General features: G+C 53.8%; 2 protein-coding genes across 3 annotated transcripts in view; one reads left to right on the top strand and one right to left on the bottom strand.

The window, feature by feature from the left end:
- Eif4a3 (eukaryotic translation initiation factor 4A3) overlaps positions 1-1,049 on the top strand; it is a 10,793-nt gene extending 9,744 nt beyond the window's left edge. Inside the window, exons 9-11 of the mRNA XM_005350945.2 lie at positions 411-518; positions 597-724; positions 824-1,049. Of these exons, the coding sequence (XP_005351002.1) occupies positions 411-518; positions 597-724; positions 824-840 (253 nt within the window). The 3' untranslated portion in view covers positions 841-1,049. The remainder of the gene's footprint in view (positions 1-410; positions 519-596; positions 725-823) is intronic.
- A 1,067-nt stretch (positions 1,050-2,116) lies between these two features.
- Gaa (glucosidase alpha, acid) lies at positions 2,117-19,152 on the bottom strand. 2 transcript variants are annotated; one of them, XM_005350830.3, is made up of 20 exons: positions 18,965-19,152; positions 16,433-17,015; positions 15,169-15,314; positions 14,163-14,328; positions 13,990-14,086; positions 13,567-13,686; positions 13,359-13,477; positions 13,143-13,274; positions 10,699-10,809; positions 9,973-10,086; positions 9,811-9,895; positions 9,254-9,371; positions 8,657-8,790; positions 7,236-7,387; positions 6,582-6,730; positions 5,607-5,748; positions 5,033-5,191; positions 4,615-4,779; positions 4,258-4,410; positions 2,117-3,962 (listed from the first exon to the last, which is right to left on the bottom strand). In XM_005350830.3, exons 2-20 carry the CDS (start codon positions 16,997-16,999, stop codon positions 3,903-3,905), a joined length of 2,889 nt encoding a protein of 962 aa, XP_005350887.1. In that variant the 5' UTR covers positions 17,000-17,015; positions 18,965-19,152; the 3' UTR covers positions 2,117-3,902. The 2 variants fall into 2 exon arrangements, with proteins under 2 accessions (XP_005350887.1, XP_005350888.1); XM_005350831.3 differs by having other exon boundaries at positions 19,008-19,152.
- Between the last annotated feature and the right edge of the window lie 522 nt (positions 19,153-19,674).

Here is a 19,674-nt window from a genome sequence, read left to right as displayed (position 1 = left end):
GCCTGCCTCTGCCTCCCGAGTGCTGGGATTAAAGGCACGTGCCACCATCGCCCAGCGATCAGTAGGTTCTTATTAACAGTCTGTTAGTATGGCGCTGCCTCAGTAATGTGGTCTTTATGTGTTTGTGTCCTTGCACACCTACCATGCCGGTTAGGGTCAAACATGTTTCAGGTGCGCTAGCATGTATGCCGCTGTGGTATGGGTTGAGCTTAAGATTTAAAAATGTCATCAGTAGGTTCCTGTTTATAATAGAATTTTTGCTAAGCAAAAGTCATATTTTCCTGGAGGGGCTGAATCCACATTTTAAGTAATTGTAGCAGGTTTTCCGGTGACCTGTGGGTGATGTGATTGCTCAGGGCCCTTGGCCAGGGGCCACTCTGCTCTCACCTTTCTGACTTTTCTTTGTGCAGCCGAGTGCTCATTTCTACAGATGTCTGGGCTCGGGGCCTGGATGTCCCTCAGGTGTCCCTCATCATTAACTACGACCTGCCCAACAACAGAGAACTGTACATTCACAGGTGTGTGCTCCTTCCTTTGCTCAAGACTGTTGGCCTTCATCCATGTGGCTCTTTACTAACACCTATTTTATTCTAAAGGATCGGGAGATCGGGGCGATACGGCCGCAAAGGTGTGGCCATCAATTTTGTGAAGAATGATGACATCCGCATCCTCAGGGACATAGAACAGTACTACTCCACCCAGATAGACGAGATGCCCATGAATGGCAAGTTGCTGGTTCTTCTGGGGGCTGTGGGAGGGGCTTTCTTACTAGGGATCGGGAGGTGACGTGTGGCATTGTTAACGCACCTTTCTTTTCCTTCAGTGGCTGACCTGATCTGAAGCTGGTGCTCGTGCGTCAAGGGCCTGGATATGGCTCCTATTGTGAGCTCCTCCTTGGAAACGGGAAGCCTCTATTTAATGGGGTTTAAATGAACTGTCTTCTCACAGCCCCGCAGGAAGACCCTTGGGCGCTGCCATCTTTTCTAACCCACATGTAAATAATCCAATGCTTTGAGCCTTTTACATTAAACATGGAAATTTTCCCATGAACCTGAGTGTAGATTTCTTGTGGTGTCACCAGCTTTCCTGGTCTGGCCATTTCTCCCCTAACTCCACATTATGTACAGAATCCACCTTGAGGCATATAAGAGTCAGGCGAGAAAACCCATAGTAGAAGCGAATGGGAAATAGTGACTTCAGATTTGCAAACGTTTCTTTAAGATGATAGCAAAAGATCTGGCACGGACTTGTTGGGGTGGACCTCTTCAGATGGCACCAGCATAGAAGAGTGAAGCCCAGGCTGGGAGGCAGCGGGAGGCGTGGCCTCTTGGAGCTCCTGGTGGTTAAGTTGTGGATGGTAGAGTAGTCACATGACCCGGTGAACTGGACCCTGCTGATGTGTCTTCGCTCAGCCAGGTCACCCTGTGGTTACCTACCCTTTCACATGACTGCATGTACTTAAGACAGCCCGGCTAACAGCAGGGGCTGAGGAGACCAAGACCACAGCAGCCTTGGAGCCTTGAGGATGAGGGGTGACTGCAGATGATGGGACAACTCTCTTAAGTTGTAGCCGAGTCTGCCAGCAGCCCATATCTGTACGTGGCAATCTTGATTTGTGCTATTTGAAGCCACCAGCACCACGTTGTGCTGGTTGCAGAAATGCATGTTGTATAAGGTTAGACTGGCCAGCTCGAAAGCAGGGGAAGATTGCTGGAGAGGACATGGTGAGAATCACGGTGGGTCCTGCCACACACTCTCCACACTTGCTAAAGTCAGGCTGTTGTGAGTACGTCTGGTTGGTGCCGGGTTGATGGGGCTGATGCTGGCTAGGCGTGTCGTTCCCTTCCTCCCTCCCTCCCTAGTCCGTTTGCTTCCTGTCCTGAAACTGCAGGTGTGATTGATGGAGGGCTAAAGGGAACTGCTCTGTGTGGGATCTGCCAACAAGCCCCTCTCTGCTGCTAGGACAGGGAGCACCACAGCAAAAACCATTCCTCTCACATCACCCTCTGGGTTTGTCCACCACGTGGACTGGAATAGTTGTGTCAGACTTCACAGTACTATGTCCTGGTGCTGTGTGAGCAAACCCCGCCCCCACAAAGCAGCAGTGATAGACAGCTCCACCAAGTCTAGCTCAGCGCAGCAGCAAGTTTATTGGGGTTACTGACAGAAGACTTGAAGGCAGCCGCATTACATAGAAGCCACCCAGCATGCAGAGAGCGATATCCCTGGACTACAGACTGGAAGCCAACTCAGCAGCTTGGACGGTTTCCTATCTGCTACACAGCTTTTGGGGAGGCCCTGTGAACCTTGTGTTTCAGGAATTTCTGGAACCTTAATGAACTTCCCTCTAGGAAGTAATGTTGGAATGAGACAATAGGAAACCACACAACAGTCAAGGACAGTCCACACCACATGGATGGGTCAGATGCTGAATGACAGACGAACTCATACAACGTTCTAGAAGATATATAAACTCCACCTTTTGACCGCTTCGCTGACAGGTTAAGATTTATCGCTCGTCTCAAGCTGCCCCTCTGTAGCCAAGGAAAAGGGGCCACTGACATTAACTCATACAGCAGCTGGGAGGGGAAAGGAGGCCGTACAGAGGCCCCTGGCTGCCTTCTCCATCAGAAGGGCCAGGTGGCAGAGGCCCAGGCTTTGTACATCTCTGTCTTAGAAGGATTTCTGAAGCTACCTTAGCCAAGCACTGCCCATGTCTCGCTGTGAATATACAGTGTGGGCCACTGAGCAGACCTTAGGTCTCAGCCAATGGGACTAGCCCCACTTGTCACCTCTACCCTGTCCCTCCAAGAAAAGCTCATCCAGGACGCAGGACAGGCTAAGTAGCCATGGTGTGCTAAAAAGGGCTGACAGCCAAAGGGCCGACAGCCACTTGGGTGAGCGCTGGCAGGAATCCAGGGGCAACATGCCTGTGCATTTGGGTTGCAGGAGCTGCCTGGTGGGAGGCACTGGTTCCCTTTGCTGCGCTCCCCTAATGCTTTCTACACTTGGGGACCCTACCTTCGCCTGTCAGCCCTCCATGTGGTAGAAAAAACACCTTCCAATCATAGGCAGAGAGGCTCACCGCCACCGGAGTCCATCAGGTGCCTCTGCTTTCTAGAACCCCAAGGCAGAGAGGAGGGATGGGGCAGAATCTGTGGCAATTACTGCCCTTCTCTCCCATCCCCTGCTGGGAGCCAAGTGCCTAGAGGCTCCCAGCTGGCAGTGATCCAGCTAGACGAGACTCCAGAGTCCCCACACTTTTGGTTCTTGTATTTCTGGAGATAAAAGTAGGCTGGGCTGCTGACCCCTTAGCCCATCAACCCTGGTGACAAATTTGGCACAAGTGTCACATATGAGTTCATGACAGACAAACCTTTCCTTTGCTCCAGGCTTGTTAGGGAGCCTGGGCCTGAATTTCTGGGGACAGGTCTGTGCCTGGGTTAAGATCTTAGGCCCCTGTCTCCACCGCCACCTCGCTGACCAGCCAGCCTTGCTCACTCAGGCAAACCTGAGGTAATGGGATGGAGGGTGGTTGGGGATGTGGAGACATGAGGGTCACATGAAGACATGAGGTGATGTGAGGGCTGGTTCCAAATGTCCCTTTTTATTTAAATAAGTGCACTTCACAGTAAGTTTCTCAAGCTCTGTGAGCCCAATGACATCACCAACTCTGTCTCTCGGTAGGGTCCCAGTTGCAGTGGCCACATGGCCCGATGTTGGCGTAGGTAAAACATCCCCATGCTGTACTTCACATTATCTAGTGCCAGGGACGGACAGCTGGGACAGACAAGTTAGCAAGTCTCACTTCTTTCCTAACACGGTACCTCTCGGGCAGCAGCAGCAACACCGTGGGAAAAACACACAGGACTCAGGTCCTCAGTAAACACAGGTGTGGTCTCCTAGGACCAATTAATCTGAAACTGTTCTCCCATGAGCAGCGAGACGGGGATAGCCAGGGTCTGGAAGACAGAAAAGAGGTTGAGCTCCAAGTGGTTCCCACCCACAGCCATGCCCCCCTCTCCACCACGGAGAGGGACCAGCGCCTCAGAATTAGCACCTGTTCTCCACTGGGAACAAGCTTTTGTCTAGCAGCCCAGCCTCCATCACCTCCGCACTCCAAGGCAGAAATGGCGAGGGGTCTCCCAAAAGCGTGTCTCAGGATAGCTGAACCACAAGAGTCCCTGGGGTCCTTAGCACCCCGTCTTCCATGCCCACCAGGGCATAGAAACCCCAGCCTCCAGCCTGCGCTCTTACCTTGCTGTCAGGGCTGTAGGTGAAATTAGAGACAGGGACACCATTGGAAAGGACTTGTGTAGGGGCTGTGGTCACTCCCAAGATGGCCACCTCCTTCAGCTGTAGGTCAGTCCCCGCCTTGGTCATGTGCACTAACTCATTCACAATGGTATTCTGGTAATGGGGAGAGAAAAAAATGTGTCAGACTGTGAGAGAGCCCACCACCAGAACAGGAACTCACAGGCCAGCCTTCTGTGTGCCAACATGAGGGACATGCTGACCCAGGGATGGTGGCCACTGGGTTCTCTGGCCCAGACCCTCCCTCCACCAGATCAGGACAACCCACCCCCATGTTTCTACCTGTCAGCCATTACTCACATTCTTGGCCAAGAAGGTGATCAGTGCGTAGGCCCCCTGCTCCAGAACCCCAAGGCTCTCCCCATCGTCCCAGTACAGCTCCCCACGGGCCTCGCCGCTTGCTGTTAAAGCCACAACCAGGGCCATGGGCTGCTTTCGGGATTCCGTGGTTGTGAGGCTGGGACCCTGGGAAGAGGGTGGGCACATGTCACACCTTGGACCCTGGGGACTCCCAAGACATCTATGATGACTACCTTGGCCAGGTGTTGAACCCAGGATGTCAGGCGACTACCCTGGCCAAGTCCTGTCGGTGCCTCCATAAAGCTTTATATACTGCCAGGGCTTTATACTGTGCCCTGTGCCTGCTCCCTGCCTCACTCCTGAGATAAAAGTCCATCCCAGTCCTGCCCAAGGCCCTGGGGCTGCTGGATCTGGGTACCTGCAGCGGTAGGATGTATCCTGCCCTGAGGTGCACATTGATGGTATCCAGTGGGGCTTCGAGCTTCAACCACTGGCCCTTGCTGTGGACAGCAGATCTGGGGGGTGATGGAGGAGATGGTGGAGGAGATGGGAGGCTGCCGAGAACCTCCACTGGCACCTGGAAGAAGGGGTCATATCAGAAGGATGCGGGGCAGCACCCAAGCTACCACGCTGGTTCTTGGATCCATGTTCTCCTGTCCCCTAAGGCTATGTGTGGTGGTCCAAAGGTCCCCGTTGAGACAAACTGGTTGTGACCTCAGGGGTGGACTCTGTAGGACTGAGCAGGGAATGCCTGGCTTAGCTCAGCTTCGATGCTGTGGGGCCCTGGAAGCTACCCCCTTCAGCCTGCACGTCCTCATCTAGAAGTGGGGGTTACGGCAAAGAGCTGATACATGGCACCCAAGGATGGACCGGCAGGCAGCTGGGACTCCAGAAGCAGGTAAACCTCCCTTTACTGTAACTGACGGGCCAGCAAGGCATGGCCACCCTGTGACGACCCATCACTTCTGTGGATGAGGGACCTCAGGACTCACCATCTGCAGGTTGTACCACACGCCCTCAGGGAAGTAGCCAGTCACTTCAGTTTTCCCAGGCTCAAGCACAGGTGTGATGAGCAGAGCTGACCCCCACAAGAGCTGGCGGTCCACAGACCAGGTGCTGGGATCCTCAGGGAACCTTCACAGAAGAGACAGGCATGAGGGCCTGGAGACTGGGCTCTGGCACCAGCTGACTGGCTGCAGGAACAATCGGAAACCCAGTCCCCGAGAAACTTCGAAACTTCAGGAGCCAGTGTTGTGTCTGTGCCAGAGTCCAGAACAATTCTTTTTCTTTCTTTTTTTCTTCCTTGCTTCCATTTATTTATTTTTGGTTTGTAAAGACAGGGTTTCTCTGTGCAACCCTGGCTAGCCTCTCCTGAACGCTGGGATTAAGGGGGTGTACCACCAGACTGCACACCACATGCCCAGCTTTTTAAACATGAACACTGAGGATGAAACCTGAATCCTCGTGTTTGTAAAACAAGCACTTTCCCAGTTGAACCAATCCCCAGCCTAACCAGTTGTGTTTAGTCACCTAGTCCATCCGGAACGTATCTGTGTATGGTAGGGAAGAGGCTGACTCCTCTAGAGCAAGCCACTTGCCTTTCTACCCAAGAACCTTCTGCTATCTGCCCACTGGAGAGGTCACAAGTCATGCCTATGTGAGCAGAGTCCAGTCTGGGGACATAGATGGGGCATCTCTGGCTTATCCTCCTCCCTGAAGCCACCCCCAAAATGGATCACCATGACAATTTCATCATGGCTTTGTCAGCCAGCAAGCCTGGTCCGTACTCCAGATATCCTGGCCCCGAGCTAGAGTCTAGGAGGCCTGAGGGTACAGGGACACTCTGGGCACACTCAGCTGTAGCCTGCTTGGGTTGTGAACACAGCCCATAGCAGGAGGAGGTTCCCTGGCATCAGCCCCCCCCAGGGACACATGTGAACTGTCATTCCCTGACCCAGGTGACTCACTCCAGGAAGAGAGGCCGGGCCACTGTGTCCCCTCTGACGTGGGCTCCATGGAACAGAGTGTACAGGAAGGGCAGAAGCGCATAGCGCAAGGTGAAGGCCTTCCTCATAGCCTGCTGGGCGGTCTCGCTGAATCTGTATGGCTCCTGAGGCTGTGTGGGCAGAGAGGGAAAAGGAGGTGTGCTGGTTAGCTGTCCCTCAACTCAGCACAAGCCGGCGTCATCTGGGAAGAGGGGACCTCAACTGAGAAAAAGCCTCCACCTTACTGGCCTGGAAGCAAGTGGCAGGGGCCATTTGCTTACTTAACAATTGATGTGGGAGGGCCCAGTCCGCCTGGGTAGGCGCCCCTAGGTTGAATTAAAAGCCTTCAGTTCCCACCCTGACTGCCCTTCATGACGGAATGTAAGACTGAAAGATACACCCTTTCTTCCCCAAGCTGCTTTTGTCTGTGGTGTCTGTCACAGCAACAGAAAGCACAGTAGATCAGGAGGTCTCTGGGCTCCTAGGCCAGGGCTCAACAGAATGTCCACCCCAAGAATCTCCAGCTCCTTGGCCATCCTGCGTGGACAGGACAGCATGGACTGGGCTCCTCCAGCAGCGGTGGGATTGGGCAGGACAGGGTCTTGGCAGGTAGGAACCCCCGTCACCCCCTCCTACCATGCTATTGAGGTCGTTGTGGTTCCGCATGAAGGGGTAGAAGGCCCCCAACTGGGTCCAGCGCACACACAGCTCCTCTGATGTGTTCCCCAGGAAGCCGCAGATGTCTGCCCCCACCAGGGGCACGCCTAGCAGGTTAAACTGCAGGATTTCTGAGAGGGCAGAGGCAGAGTGGCACCAGGTCACCAAGACAGCAGTTGGACAGTCAGGCCTCACCATCCATCAAGAACCCATTGCCTCTGTGCTTTCTGCCTGGGGTCAGCAACTGCTTCCTAGTACCTGGGCCCAGCAGAATAGACAGAGCCCAGTGTGCTGAGAGACACGCTGTGACCTTACTTGGAAACATGAGCTAAGGTGAAGCGGCTGGTGTGGTCCTAGCCTAACACAAGAGGAAAATGCCACGTGAAGAGAAGGTCACATGGGGAGATAGTCCTGCAAGGAATAGCCATGCAATGAGATGCCCAGATACCATGAGCAGAAGGAAAGGTCCCCAAGGCTGTGCAGGGGCACTGAGTTACACCTCTGTGCAAGGGGGCACTGTCAGGGGATGGATTCCTGTTACATTAAGTCCCCCAACGCTGTCCTTGGTCATGGCAGCCTCAGGGTAGACATTCCCCTGACTGCTAAGGGCTGGATGGACTCATGTTGTTCAGGCCAGTGCCAACCCCAATCTCCCTCTGCTGCTGCACTGGCTTCCTTAGAACCAGGGAGCTGATGGCAGCCTGGTGCCCCGGAGACTTAGCTGAGTCAAACCTGACCCTGGAAGCAGCTAGGACTAGGCTCAGTATTTGTCGGCTCAAAGAAGAAATGAGTCCAAGAGAAGGGAGCAAATCCAGACCCCAGCTCCACAAGGTATTTCTCAGTCTGGCTCCTGGCCTGACAGACCTGCCCAGACTGAGCTTCAACCACAGGGCAGAGGTGGCCAGCTCACATCTGGGAGCTCAGCCAGCTGGGATCCTTCATAGGTCTGTGAACATCTTACACAGAAGTCAGAAGGTTCTAGACTCTAAGTCAAGGCTCTAGCTGCCCATGTGGTGCCATGGCTCCTCTCCTTCCCTAGTCTATTCTCCAGGATTCCTGCCTTCTCTGACCTAACATGGGTCAATAGTATCAAAGTTCTTGGAACAAAAATCAAATTCCTTTTAGCGAGCAAAGCAGGTAGGTGCCTCTGTATCTCAGGATGGGGTCACCAGGGAACAGCTGTTGAAGAGGACAAGCACTGGTCAGGGAGAAGTGGACACGAGGACACTGAGAAGGTGCCACAGGTGAGCCGCTGACAAAGGGAAGCATGTCTGCACAACTGAGTAGGGACCCGCAGGCTACACGTCCCGCATGAGATAGCAACGGGTCCCCAAGCCATCTCGGTACACTCTGTGGGGCTGAGCCCAGAACCCAGTGTCCTCCAGGCAGCTTGGACTCACCTGGCACAGAGTTGGAAAGATGCTCCCAGGTGCTCCATACATCCCCCGTCCAGTGGCCAGCATATCGGCCATGGCCAGCGAAGGTTGAGCGGGAGATCACAAAGGGTCGTGTCCCCCGGGTCTTCACTAGGGCCCTGAGTGGGGTGGGAACAGAGCTGGGCTCACCTGACACAGCCAGGGCTCCAGGGGTCAGGGGCAAGGGGACCAGGGCTAGAAGGAACTACCGTTAAGGAGAAGGACAGAATGGATGGGGAAGAGAGGCCACCACCAAAGTATGCTTGGCAGTCAGCCCCATCCCAGTGACTCTGGTGTCCTCTAGAGGTGAGCCTCATTCTGAGCCTTGTTGGACTCATGCAGTCCCTTAGACGCCATTCCCTACCCATGTAACACCTAGGATGCCCTGTGGAGAGAGGCTGGCTCTAAGCTGGTGTGGAGCACAGTGACCAGTTGGGCAGGAGCGTGCTTGCATTGCAGGCCCATGGGTGGTCTGGGTGCCTCTTTCCCTTCCGTCTACGACCCTGATGGGAGCCAGCTCCCCTCTCAGCCCCCGCTGTGCGTGCTGGGCAGGCTGGTTGGCTGCACAGGGCTGAGCCTCACCTGTTGGAGGCGATGGCTTCAGTCAAGCCGTACAGGTTGTGGAGGTTGTAGTGTGTGGAGAGGAACTGGCGGCTCGAGGCACAGATCGTAGCTGCCTGCAAGGTCCCGCCAACCACCCCTGGGCAAGAGGACGACTAGTTTAGACTGGTTTACCAGTTTCCAGGGCTCCAAGTGCTCTCCTTTGCCCATGTCCTCTGCTCAGATGGACAGAGCCCACTTGCCCCATGATGCTCGGGGCAAGTCACCTCTGCTATCCTAAAGATGACCCTCTGCAAACCCATATCAACCTCCTCTTGCTTCATCCCCAGCATCTGCCCATCTGAGCCCAAACCCCTTCCCCTAGGGCTCTGGCTACATGATGTGTGGCCTTGGCTATGTCATTCTCCACAGGACCTCATGCTTCGGGTTTCTCCCCCTTTGTCCTGCTGGGTGCTCTGTCTGCCTTCTGTTTGCCCAAACCGAGAGCTCTGCATGCTCTAAACCTCAAAGGGGCACTCCCTGGTCAAAGCCACTAATTCTAGCACTGTCCCCACTCCAGACAGACAAGTGGAGCTCACCGGGCACATAGGGTGGGTTCTCCAGTTCATTGTCAGGGCAGCCCTGCTGAGAGCCTCTAATGAAGTTGGATGGTTCGTTCATGTCCTGTAAGAGGCCTAAGATGTAGTACTGGGTTGGTCCCCAGAGACTAGGGGTGTACCCAGGGGCAGGGGTATACTTACAATCCACATTCCATCAAAGGGCACCTGGGCATGGAACTCAGAGACCATGTCCTGCCACCAGTCAAGGGTCTCAGGGTTGGTGAAATCGGGGAAGGCGGTGGATCCAGGCCATACCTGAACAAGAGACCAGAGGGGAGAACCAGTCCCATGCAGACCCTGCACCACGGTGCTGTCAGGCCTCAGCCTTGGGCAGAGCAGCAGCTTCACGCTTGGCCAATGCTGACACACATTACAAACCTCAAGCCCACAACAAAGAAGCCTCTCCCACAATGTCTAGAGTCTTGGAGGGCTTCCGCCTTGGGACAGCAAGGACCATCCCTACACACAAAGTCATGGGGCAGAGGAAGCATGGACCCAGAGCATTGGGAAAAAGTTGAGACAACTCCACTGGAGGCCCCTCACTGGACACACCCAAGCCTGCCCTTCCCATAGCTAGGGACACCTTAGGATGGGGAGGTTGGGACTCAGAACTCCCAGAAGGCCCCCAGGGACAAGAAGGACAAGGGAGACCCCCAAGGCCTCATGAAAGATCTGCTAAGCTTGAGCTGGGCCCAGCTGCTCATGCCCGAGATCACCCCTCATACTTTGGAAATCCCAGGTATTTGTCAGAAGTTATGGTCACCCCCAGTGAGGACCCCCATGTTCCTCTCTCCCATTTGACATGGTGGCTTCTGAATCTGACTCTTCCCCTGCCCACAGTCCCCATCTCCCCTTCTCCCACACTACCTTCCCAATCAGTGGCTGCCCAGTCTCATTGGTGATGAACACGCCCCTCCGAAGACCCTCGTCATAGGGCCGGTAACTCCCAGGAGGGCCTGAACTGCTGATGGCAGGGTCCTGGGGAAAGAAGCCGGCAGTGAGAAGGGTTCAGCACGAGCCACTGGAAGAAGGGAAACCAGTGAGGCAGAGACCTGCCGTGGGAGGACAGAACAGGTGACAATTCGTGTTCGGTGGGTCAACCCACCTAAAGAATGTCTCTGTACCTGGGAGCCCCACCTGGTAAGATCATGGGGTCACTGACTGTAAATGACCAGCTGCTCCTGTCTGTAAATTCTCTCGCATTCTCTCATTTCTTCTTCCCTAAGAACTGCTTTGGTTGTTTTTTTTTTCCCTCTGTTGTATGTTTATCTTGTGAAAATATTCCATCTACTGGGCACACATATAGCTGTGGATGGCCAGGAAGATGCTTTCTCCTTAATCAGTATAATTCTGATGAATAGAAATAATACTAAGATATTTTTCACTACTCAGACTGACATAAGAAAGTAATAGTATTCTCAGTCACCAAGTCAGCTAATTTTAGACTTCAGGACAAATTCAAGTCAAACTGGTTGCCCTTGGAGACGAAATATCTGGTTGCCCCTAGAGACAAATACATGAGGTCATTTTCCCCCAGGTGTTTATTGCTGATTCAAGGTCAGAGGGGGAAGCAACTTTAGTAGACATAACATTCTTAGTAATTGGCATTTTGCACATAGTCCCAGCCCCAGTTTATGTCACAGGCTCAAGGTTATTTTCTGTCTGGGAACCCTGTAAACCCTAACCATTTAGGCTATGTGCATGGCCAGGCATTCCTCACTGGCCGGTCAATGTGACCTCCCTAGTCTGAGAAATATTGTGTTATAAGAATGGGTTGGGCCCTGATAATGTAACATATAACTGTCCATAGCTTGGCTGTGAGGAAAAGCTACATAAGGCTTTCCAGGAGAGGCCATGGAGAGCTGTGGAGAAGGTGGTGGGATGAAGGGAGCACTGTTAAGAGATGGGCTGTGCAGAGCTATTCAGGCAGCTGGGTAGGGACAGCTATGTGGAGGAGCAAGAGAGATTTTCAGAGAGCATTTGTAAGATGAAGAAAAAGGGAAAGTCACCATCAGAAAGTGTGCGTGTTTGCTTATTTTTCCCCTCAGACAGACAGGTAAGAATTTTTCCTAATCACTTGCTACATTCTTGGGTTTTTTTGCATATCCTGGTGCTGACTGAAGGCTGCCCACCCCCCAAGTTAGCGATGGTACGTGAAAACGGCACACAGTTGGCCAGGCTGAAGAGCTGACTGGGAACTGGAGGTGTGAGTCTGGATTTCTGATCATCCTGTTCAAGACAAATGTTTACTGCTTGCGTCTTTTATTTTTATTTTACTTTTGCTTCCTGGGGCTGTTTTGTTTTGTTCTTTAAGACAGGGTTTCTTTGTGTAGCCTTGACTGTCCTGGAACTCACTCTGTAGACCAGGTTGGCCTCAAACTCAGGTATGTGCCTTCCTCTGCCTCCTGAGTGCTGGGATTAAAGGTGTGCGCCACATGTCCAATTTATTCTTATTATTTTTAATTGTGCGTGTGGTAGTTTGACTGTAACTGGCCCCCATGATCCTGTAATCTCATAGGGAGCAGCACTATCATGAAGTGTAGCTTTGTTGGAGGACGTGTGTCACTGTGGGGATGGGCTTTGAGGTTTCATATACTCAGGATACCGCCCAGGAAGTCAGTCGAATTCCTGTTGCCTGCAACATGTAGGACACTTGGCTATTTCTCCAGCAGCATGACCACCTGCATGCCGCCATGCTCCCTGTCATGGCAGACTGAACCTCTGAAACTATAAGCAAGCGACCCTCAGTTAAATGTTTTCTTTATTTTCTTTTAAAGATTTATTATTTATTATATATACAATGTTCTGCCTGCATGTATCCCTGCAGGTCAGAAGAGGGCACCAGATCTCATTACTGATGGTTGTGAGCCATCACATGGTTGCTGGGAATTGAACTCAGGACCTTTGGATGAGCAGGCAGTGCTCTTAACTATCTTAACTGAGCTATCTTTTCAGCCCCAAATGTTTTCTTTATAAGAGTTGCCATGGTCATGGTGACTCTTCACAGCAATAGTAAACCCTAACTAAGACTCTGTGTGTGTGTGTCTAGAAGAAACTGAAACTACAGGCAGTTATAAGCTGACTGACATGGTTCCAGGCACTGAACTGTCCTCTTCAAGAACAGTGTGCTCTTAACTGCGGAGCCATCTTTCCCGGGGCATACAGGTGCTTCCAGGAACCTCGCCAGAAGACACTAAGCCTGCAGCCCTCTAGACATTTCTTCAACATCAAAGACTCAGAGAATGTCCAAGGAAAGCACTGGCTAGGAGGAAGAAGGCACACAGAAGCCACACTGGCTGTGTTCAGCTTACCACGATCATCATGTACCGCCGGCCACCCTGGTGGAGCTCGCGCACCATGTCTGGGAAGTCCGCAAAGCCATCCTGGTTGAAGGTGAAGTCCCTGCGGGCGTCCATGTAGTCCAGGTCATTCCACTGCACATCCTGTGGCACGGGATGGGAGCTGAAGCTGAGATGGGGCCCAACAGTACAGAAGCTGGGGCTGCCCCCGCCCTGACTCCCACTCACCAGGGGGAAGTGTGCTCTGGTCATGTTCTCCACCACCTCACGGACGATGGCAGTGGAGGAGTAGCCCCAGCGGCAGAGGTGGAAACCCAGGCCCCAGTACGGCGGCATGAAGGGGTAACCTGCAGGCCAGGACCGCAAGTGAGCAGGGGCTGGGGGCAAGGGTCAGGGCCTAGGGGTCTGAGATCAGTGGACAGAGAGCAGGCCCTACCCACAACATCCTGGTACTGCTGCACAACGCTCTTGGGCTCTGGGCCGAGGAACACGTACACATCCAAGATCCCACCTGTTGACCTCCAGGTTAGGGCCGGGCTGGGCTGCAGGACCACATCTGGAAGAAAGTGACTTAGATTCAGGAACGAGTCCCCCACAGACAGGCCAACCTGCATCTACGGAGTGTGGTTCTTCCGATATGAAGGCTGGGAGATGCCCGCAGGGCGGGAGTGGGGCAGCTGTTCTGAGCCCAACTTAGCAAGGCCTGAAGGACGTGGAGTAGATGAGCCTGGGGAATCCCCCAGACCTCCTCCTTAGGTGGGGGTGGGGAGCGAGCAGGGGACAAGCAGACTCCGAGGCAGGCAGAGCCTCAAGCTCTCCCACTGAAGGATTACCTAGGAGCTTCAGTCTGGAGACTCACCCATGGCATTGCTGTTCAGCAGGAAGACACCATGAGCCAAGCCACCGTCCTCCAGCGCCAGGTAGAATGGGTGTGACCCGTAGAGGTTGGCACCTGGCTGGAATGACAAGAGACAGTACCTCGCACCCAGGACCCTAGCCTCCACCTTCCCACCACCTCTGCTCATCTCTCACCAAGGGTGCCAGGTCCCGATTCCAGAGGGTGACCCGCGTCCATTCGGTGCTAAGCATGAGTGGGCTGAGGTGCTCAGCGAGGCCTGTGATGTGCTGGGAGGGCAATGACGTGGACAGCTGCAGGAACTGGTCAGCGAAGAACAGGGGGGCCACAGTAGTGTTCAGCCTGTGGGGATACATTAGGCTCCCCTGGATCGACCCCAGGCCACACAAATCCAGGATGGTGGATCCATCAGGGAAGGGTTGGAGAGGGACAGAGCGACCTCACCAGCTCTGCATCAGGCCAACTCTGGGACAATGGCTATACAAAGACCAGAACACCTGCAAACAGTGGGAAAAGCCAGCGCAGGCACGCTCAGAGGGGCCCAGGAGTACAAACATGAGGTCCTGTCAGGGAGACATGAACCCTCGGTAGTGAGTTAATAATAAAGCTCACAGTAAGAGATGTGTACCTGATAAATAAAAGTAAGCCACTAGGTGCGCCACCTGCAGGGGGTGCCACGTGGCCTGGATTGGGTCTTTCCCTAGTACCACTGGGTGGATCATCTTGGATAACACAGGTGCTATACCAAACACTGGTGTTGTAGCAATGATGTCATCTCCACACACCCTTGTATCTCCTAGGGGCATGAGGCCTCACTGTGAAGCCACGGAGGGGACCTCTCAGCCGAGACCTTGGTGAGCACTCACTCAACAGTCGGCCACTGATGCGTGCCTGGTGGTCCACACACAGGGAGGGGTGAGGGTTGGGTTTTGTCAACTTGATACAAGTTAGGGTCTTCTGGGAAGAGGGACTCTCAATTGAGGAAATCCTTCCATCAGATTGGCCTGCAAACAACCCTGTGGTGGCATTTTCTTGATTGATGGATGAGAGAGGGCCCAGCACACTGTGGGTGGTACACCCCCTGAGGGCTGGTGGTCCAGGATTGGAAGTTCTGACCTCCGAGGGGCCACCACGTCCCTGTCAACCCCAGGGTAGGGTCAAAGTTCCAGGCACCCCACTTACAGCACCCGGCCATTCAGCTTCCTGCGGACAATCACTCCGAAGGGCTCCTCTGAGAACTCCACAGTATAGAGGGGGGATGGTGCCTGGCTCAGGACACGCGGGGTCTCCATGGGCACTTCGTAGCGCTTATTAGCGGGGTCTTTGATCTAGAAAAGAAGAGAGAGGTGCCCAGAGCCCTTCAAAAGCCAGGGGCCCCTTCACACCTCCAGGAGACACGGTTCCGAACAGTCGGTCAGTTCAGGCCCTCCCTCCCCCAGGGTAACTGCACACTGTGTGCAGCCATGGGCCCTACTTCCCTCAACTATGTAACTGGCAGGAAGGAGGCCTCCCTGAGGTTGCCAAAGGCAGAGTATTGACTAAACCTGAACACCACATAGACAGTGAATAGTTCTGTGTTTGATCGTTTTCCCCCTTGCTTTTAATTAATTTATTACATTTTGAGGCTAGTTCTCACTGTAGGCCAGGCCAGCCAGGCTACAATATGAAGCCGAGGCTGACATTTAACTCACTGAGATCCTCTTGCTACAGCCTCCTAAATGCTGCAATTACAAGCATAGCAAGTTTTTCAGAAAAAAAAAAAAAAGGACATACCAAGGCCATGCGCTACCAATGAGCTATGCACCAGGCCCCACAAATAGTTTTTAATTTTTTATATTTATTTGTGTGTGTGTGTGTGTGTGTGTGTGTGTGTGTGTGAAGAAGTAGAGGTAAGGTGTTTGTCTTCTCACTCTCCGACCTGGCTAGGCTGGCGGCCAGAGCTCTCCAGGATCTGCTTGTCTGCCCCACCCCCAGTGCTGGGGCTATAGGTGTATGTTCCACGCCTGCCTGACCTTCTACCCAGGTGCCAGGATCCGAGCTCCTCACGCTTGTCCAGCAAGCACTTTACCCATATCCTCAGCTCCCACAGTTTGTGGCCTAAGGATGGCCCCAGCATCACGCAGGACTGTGCTATACTAAAAACACAGAATCATCCTCCCGAGACACAGGGTGATATGGGCATTGCCAGGGGATGACAGGGAATGGGGCAGATGAAAATTCCTGCTGTCTACAGTGGCCAGTCCTGAAGTCACCGCCTGGAACATCCCACCTGTGCCCAGGCCTCCTATCACCACTCTGTCCTACCACACATATCCCTGGGAAAATGCGTCACCCACCCGCACACCTATCCTCTGCTCTGCCTGGCCCATCCTTCTGCAGGGGCTGTCCTGTCACGGGCCTTCCTGGTGACCCAGCTCTAGCCAGGGTCTACCGTGCCCACACCCACCATGAAGTGGAGGCGGCTCTCGGTCTCCATCAGCACATCCAGCTGTAAGCTCAGCACATCCTTTGGGAAGAAGGTCGGGCTGGTACGGGTCAGGGTGGCTGTGTACCCCGTCTCTGTGGAGTTCAAATTCTCTAGCCTGTAGCTTGGGTAACTGGGAGGGAAGAAACACCAGGGCTGCCCCATCAGCGGCGCCTTTAGCACTTGCCCGGCTGGGACATAGCAGCAGCCACGGGCCTCACACTCCTCCCGGGAGATGCCCTTGTCTGGAGCACAGTCAAAGCGGCTGTTGGGGGGCACATCACACTTCGTGGGCACTGCTGCAGGCTGCACAGGGTGCTCCTGGGTGTGCTGGGGCCGTGGCCCGTAACCCTTCCAATGTGGAGGCCTAAAAGTATCTTCCAGTCCTGAAGAGGACGCAGGAAAGTCTTGGGGAAGCATCATTAAGTCATGGAGCATGACATGACCCAGAATGATAGCGGTTATAAAGCAGATGAGGATGCAGACCCCAACCAGAGAGTGGGCGCAGAGAGGCTTCCTCGTCTTCATGGTGAAAGCCTGTTGGCCCATACACAGTCCTGGAGGCCTGAGGAGAGGAGGATCCAGCATCAATGTGGGCGGGGGTCAGGGAGTCCTGGGTGCATTCACACAGCAGCACCCACACACAGTGCATCTCCCTCCACAGCAACAGTGAGGAAGGCAGAAGCCAGGTAGAGGAGATCAGACTCCTCAGAGGCAGAGGGGTTTCTGTGGACATGGCCCAGTACAGACCGATGTGAAGGGGAACCAAGACTTTATCTATCCGGACGTCTTCTGTGTGAGCAGAAAGGCTGGGGAGCCATCAAGTCAAGCCATGTGGAGAGGACGAGAAGGAGTGGGGTGAAAAGCCAGGTCACAGGGTTCTCTGGCTATAACTGGCCACGGAGGTGTGTGGGCCTTCCGGAAATGGGGTTCATTTCAGGATGTGGTGGGGACAGGGAGGGACTCGGCGCAGGGGTGGGGGGAATACTAGAGGTTCTCTGGGTCACCAGACATACTCAAGAGACAATGGCCTGGTTGCAGATGGGCCAGCTGTGAATATTCTGACCAGCAATTGGGGCTCTTCAGGTTGACAGTTAAATTTTTACCCATAATACCTGTGACTTTCTCCTGCTAGTGACTCTCCAGCTCCCTAGTAACCTGCAGGGGTGTGGGTGGGTGGGATGAGGGGTGAACTACAACCCAATTCAGTTCTGATCTGTCTGTCTATATCTATCTATCTATCTATCTATCTATCTATCTATCTATCTATCTATCTATCTATCTATCTATCATCTATCTATCTATCGATCGTTAGGGCAGACTTCTCCAGGCTGGGGCTCTACCACACTTAAATGCCAGGTACAAACCCCAGGTTGCTACCAGTACTTCTGAGGGGCTGGCTATCAGCCTAGTAGTTCCAAGGACTCTGGCACTGGAACTCACACCTCAAGGAACCCAGAAAAGTGATATATATATACATATATACATATATTTATGCTATAACTCAAGAACAGCCAGATAAAAGAAATGGGCTGGGAACAGGTGGGCGTGCCCCTGCAATGTGTGTGGAGCATCTGGGATTCTGGAATGCTCCCTGAACCCACCCACTTGGCTGTCACTTCGAGTTAGGGTTTCCAGTAGCCCAGGCTTGCCTTAAGCTTGCTATGAAGCCAGGGATTCCTGCCACCACCTCCCACGTGCTGTGCTTTCTGGCACTGGATTTCACACCCAGCTCTGCTGAGTTCTGCCTTCCATTATGCAGGCATGACTGATGACATCAGTAGCCATGGTGAGTGATCGTTAGCCTCTGGGGGGAGTCAGGATGCTTGGGTGGGCTGCAGTTTCCAACCCTCCAATGACACCTTGTCTTTCGGTTGCCTAGCGGCCATAAAGCTACTAGGGACCCCAGCCTCCGGGCTAGCAATAGAAAGCCAGAGACCCATTTTGTCTTTACTGCTGCGCAACAGCTCCACCTGGCCCTTCGGACACGTGTGACACTGATCATGATTCAGCATCCAAGGACAAGACTCCCGCTGGGCAGCGTGGGAATCTGCAGATTCCAGGACCTTCCAAGGAGGCCCCGGTGCGCAACAGATAAACACGTATATCAGAACAAAGTCCCAGAAACAGAAACCAGACAGCTCAGGCCCGTTCTCTCAACTCCACAATTTAGAGGAAAAAAAAAAAAAATAGGGAAGGAACTAAAGATCAGACGCCACTGCTGATCTGGAGACCTAAGCTTGCTTTCTAGAAAGCTGCTGGATGCGCAACACCACCAGGCACAGGCGAGTCCAAACACAAGCTTTCGAGACACCGTGCGCATTCTCTCTGTGCCACTGTGGGCATTCTCTCTGTGCCTCAGTTTCCCCCTGCGAGACATACACACAGAGCTTGGCCCGCCCAGCACTGAGGGTACCCACTAGAATCCGGGATATTTTGCCGAAGCCTGTGGTGTCACTCAGGTCCCTGCTTGCGTCTGCCTGAGCCGGGGGTTGGGGGTCGGGGGAGTCCCACCTCTCTCGGTTTCTCAGCTCGATTCTCCCAAGCAGGAACTCACTTGATAGTCGGCCCCGCCGCCCTGAAGGAGGCCGCTCCTCCGGAGGCCCTCGGGCCTGAGACAGCCTTCACCAGCGCGTCCAGCTCACCTGCGCAAACGCCCTCCTGGCCGCAGACCCCCAAACCCAGGGAGACAGCTCGGGTCACGTGGTCCGAGGGCGGGGCTAGACAGCACGGACCACGTGACTCGGTCTCCGCCGTGGGCGTTCTCGCTGCGCCCCCTAGCGGCTGCGGGCGGCAGAGCGCGCAGGTGTCGCCGGGCGGTGACCGGGAAGACGCTGGCACAGAACTGATCCAACCCAAGGCCACCCGTCCAGCACCTAGAAAGCTTCAGTGAGAGATGAAAACCAGTCCAGACCTGGGAGTTCCGTCAGCTTGCTCGGTAGGGAAAGAGTCAAAAACACGTGATCACACACACACACACACACACACACACACACACACACACACAAACCCTATGCTGGCAAAAGCATAAAATGACGCCAGGCTTTTGACATTGATGTTCATAAATTGAGACATAAGCACAGGGTGGTGGTGTGAGCATGTGATCCCAGCACTCAGGAGACAGAGGCAGGAGGATTGCTAATTTGAGTCCAACATAGGACACCTGGTGAGACCCTGTTTCAAAAACCAAAGTAGGCCAAGCAATGGTGGCACACGCCTTTAAT

The sequence above is a fragment of the Microtus ochrogaster genome, chromosome 7 (assembly GCF_000317375.1).
Source record: "Microtus ochrogaster isolate Prairie Vole_2 chromosome 7, MicOch1.0, whole genome shotgun sequence".
NCBI classification, from domain to species: Eukaryota; Metazoa; Chordata; class Mammalia; order Rodentia; family Cricetidae; genus Microtus; species Microtus ochrogaster.
This window is presented reverse-complemented; position numbering and strand designations above follow the sequence as displayed.

Coding starts and splice junctions, on each gene's coding strand:
- Gaa (XM_005350830.3), bottom strand. CDS start 16,999: ATGGGCCAACAGGCTTTCACCATGAAGACGAGGAAGCCTCTCTGCGCC. Junction 14,329..15,168: donor AAGCTGAATGGCCGGGTGCT/GTAAGTGGGGTG, acceptor GTATCCCCACAG/GCTGAACACTACTGTGGCCC. Junction 13,275..13,358: donor CCAGAGCACACTTCCCCCTG/GTGAGTGGGAGT, acceptor CCCGTGCCACAG/GATGTGCAGTGGAATGACCT.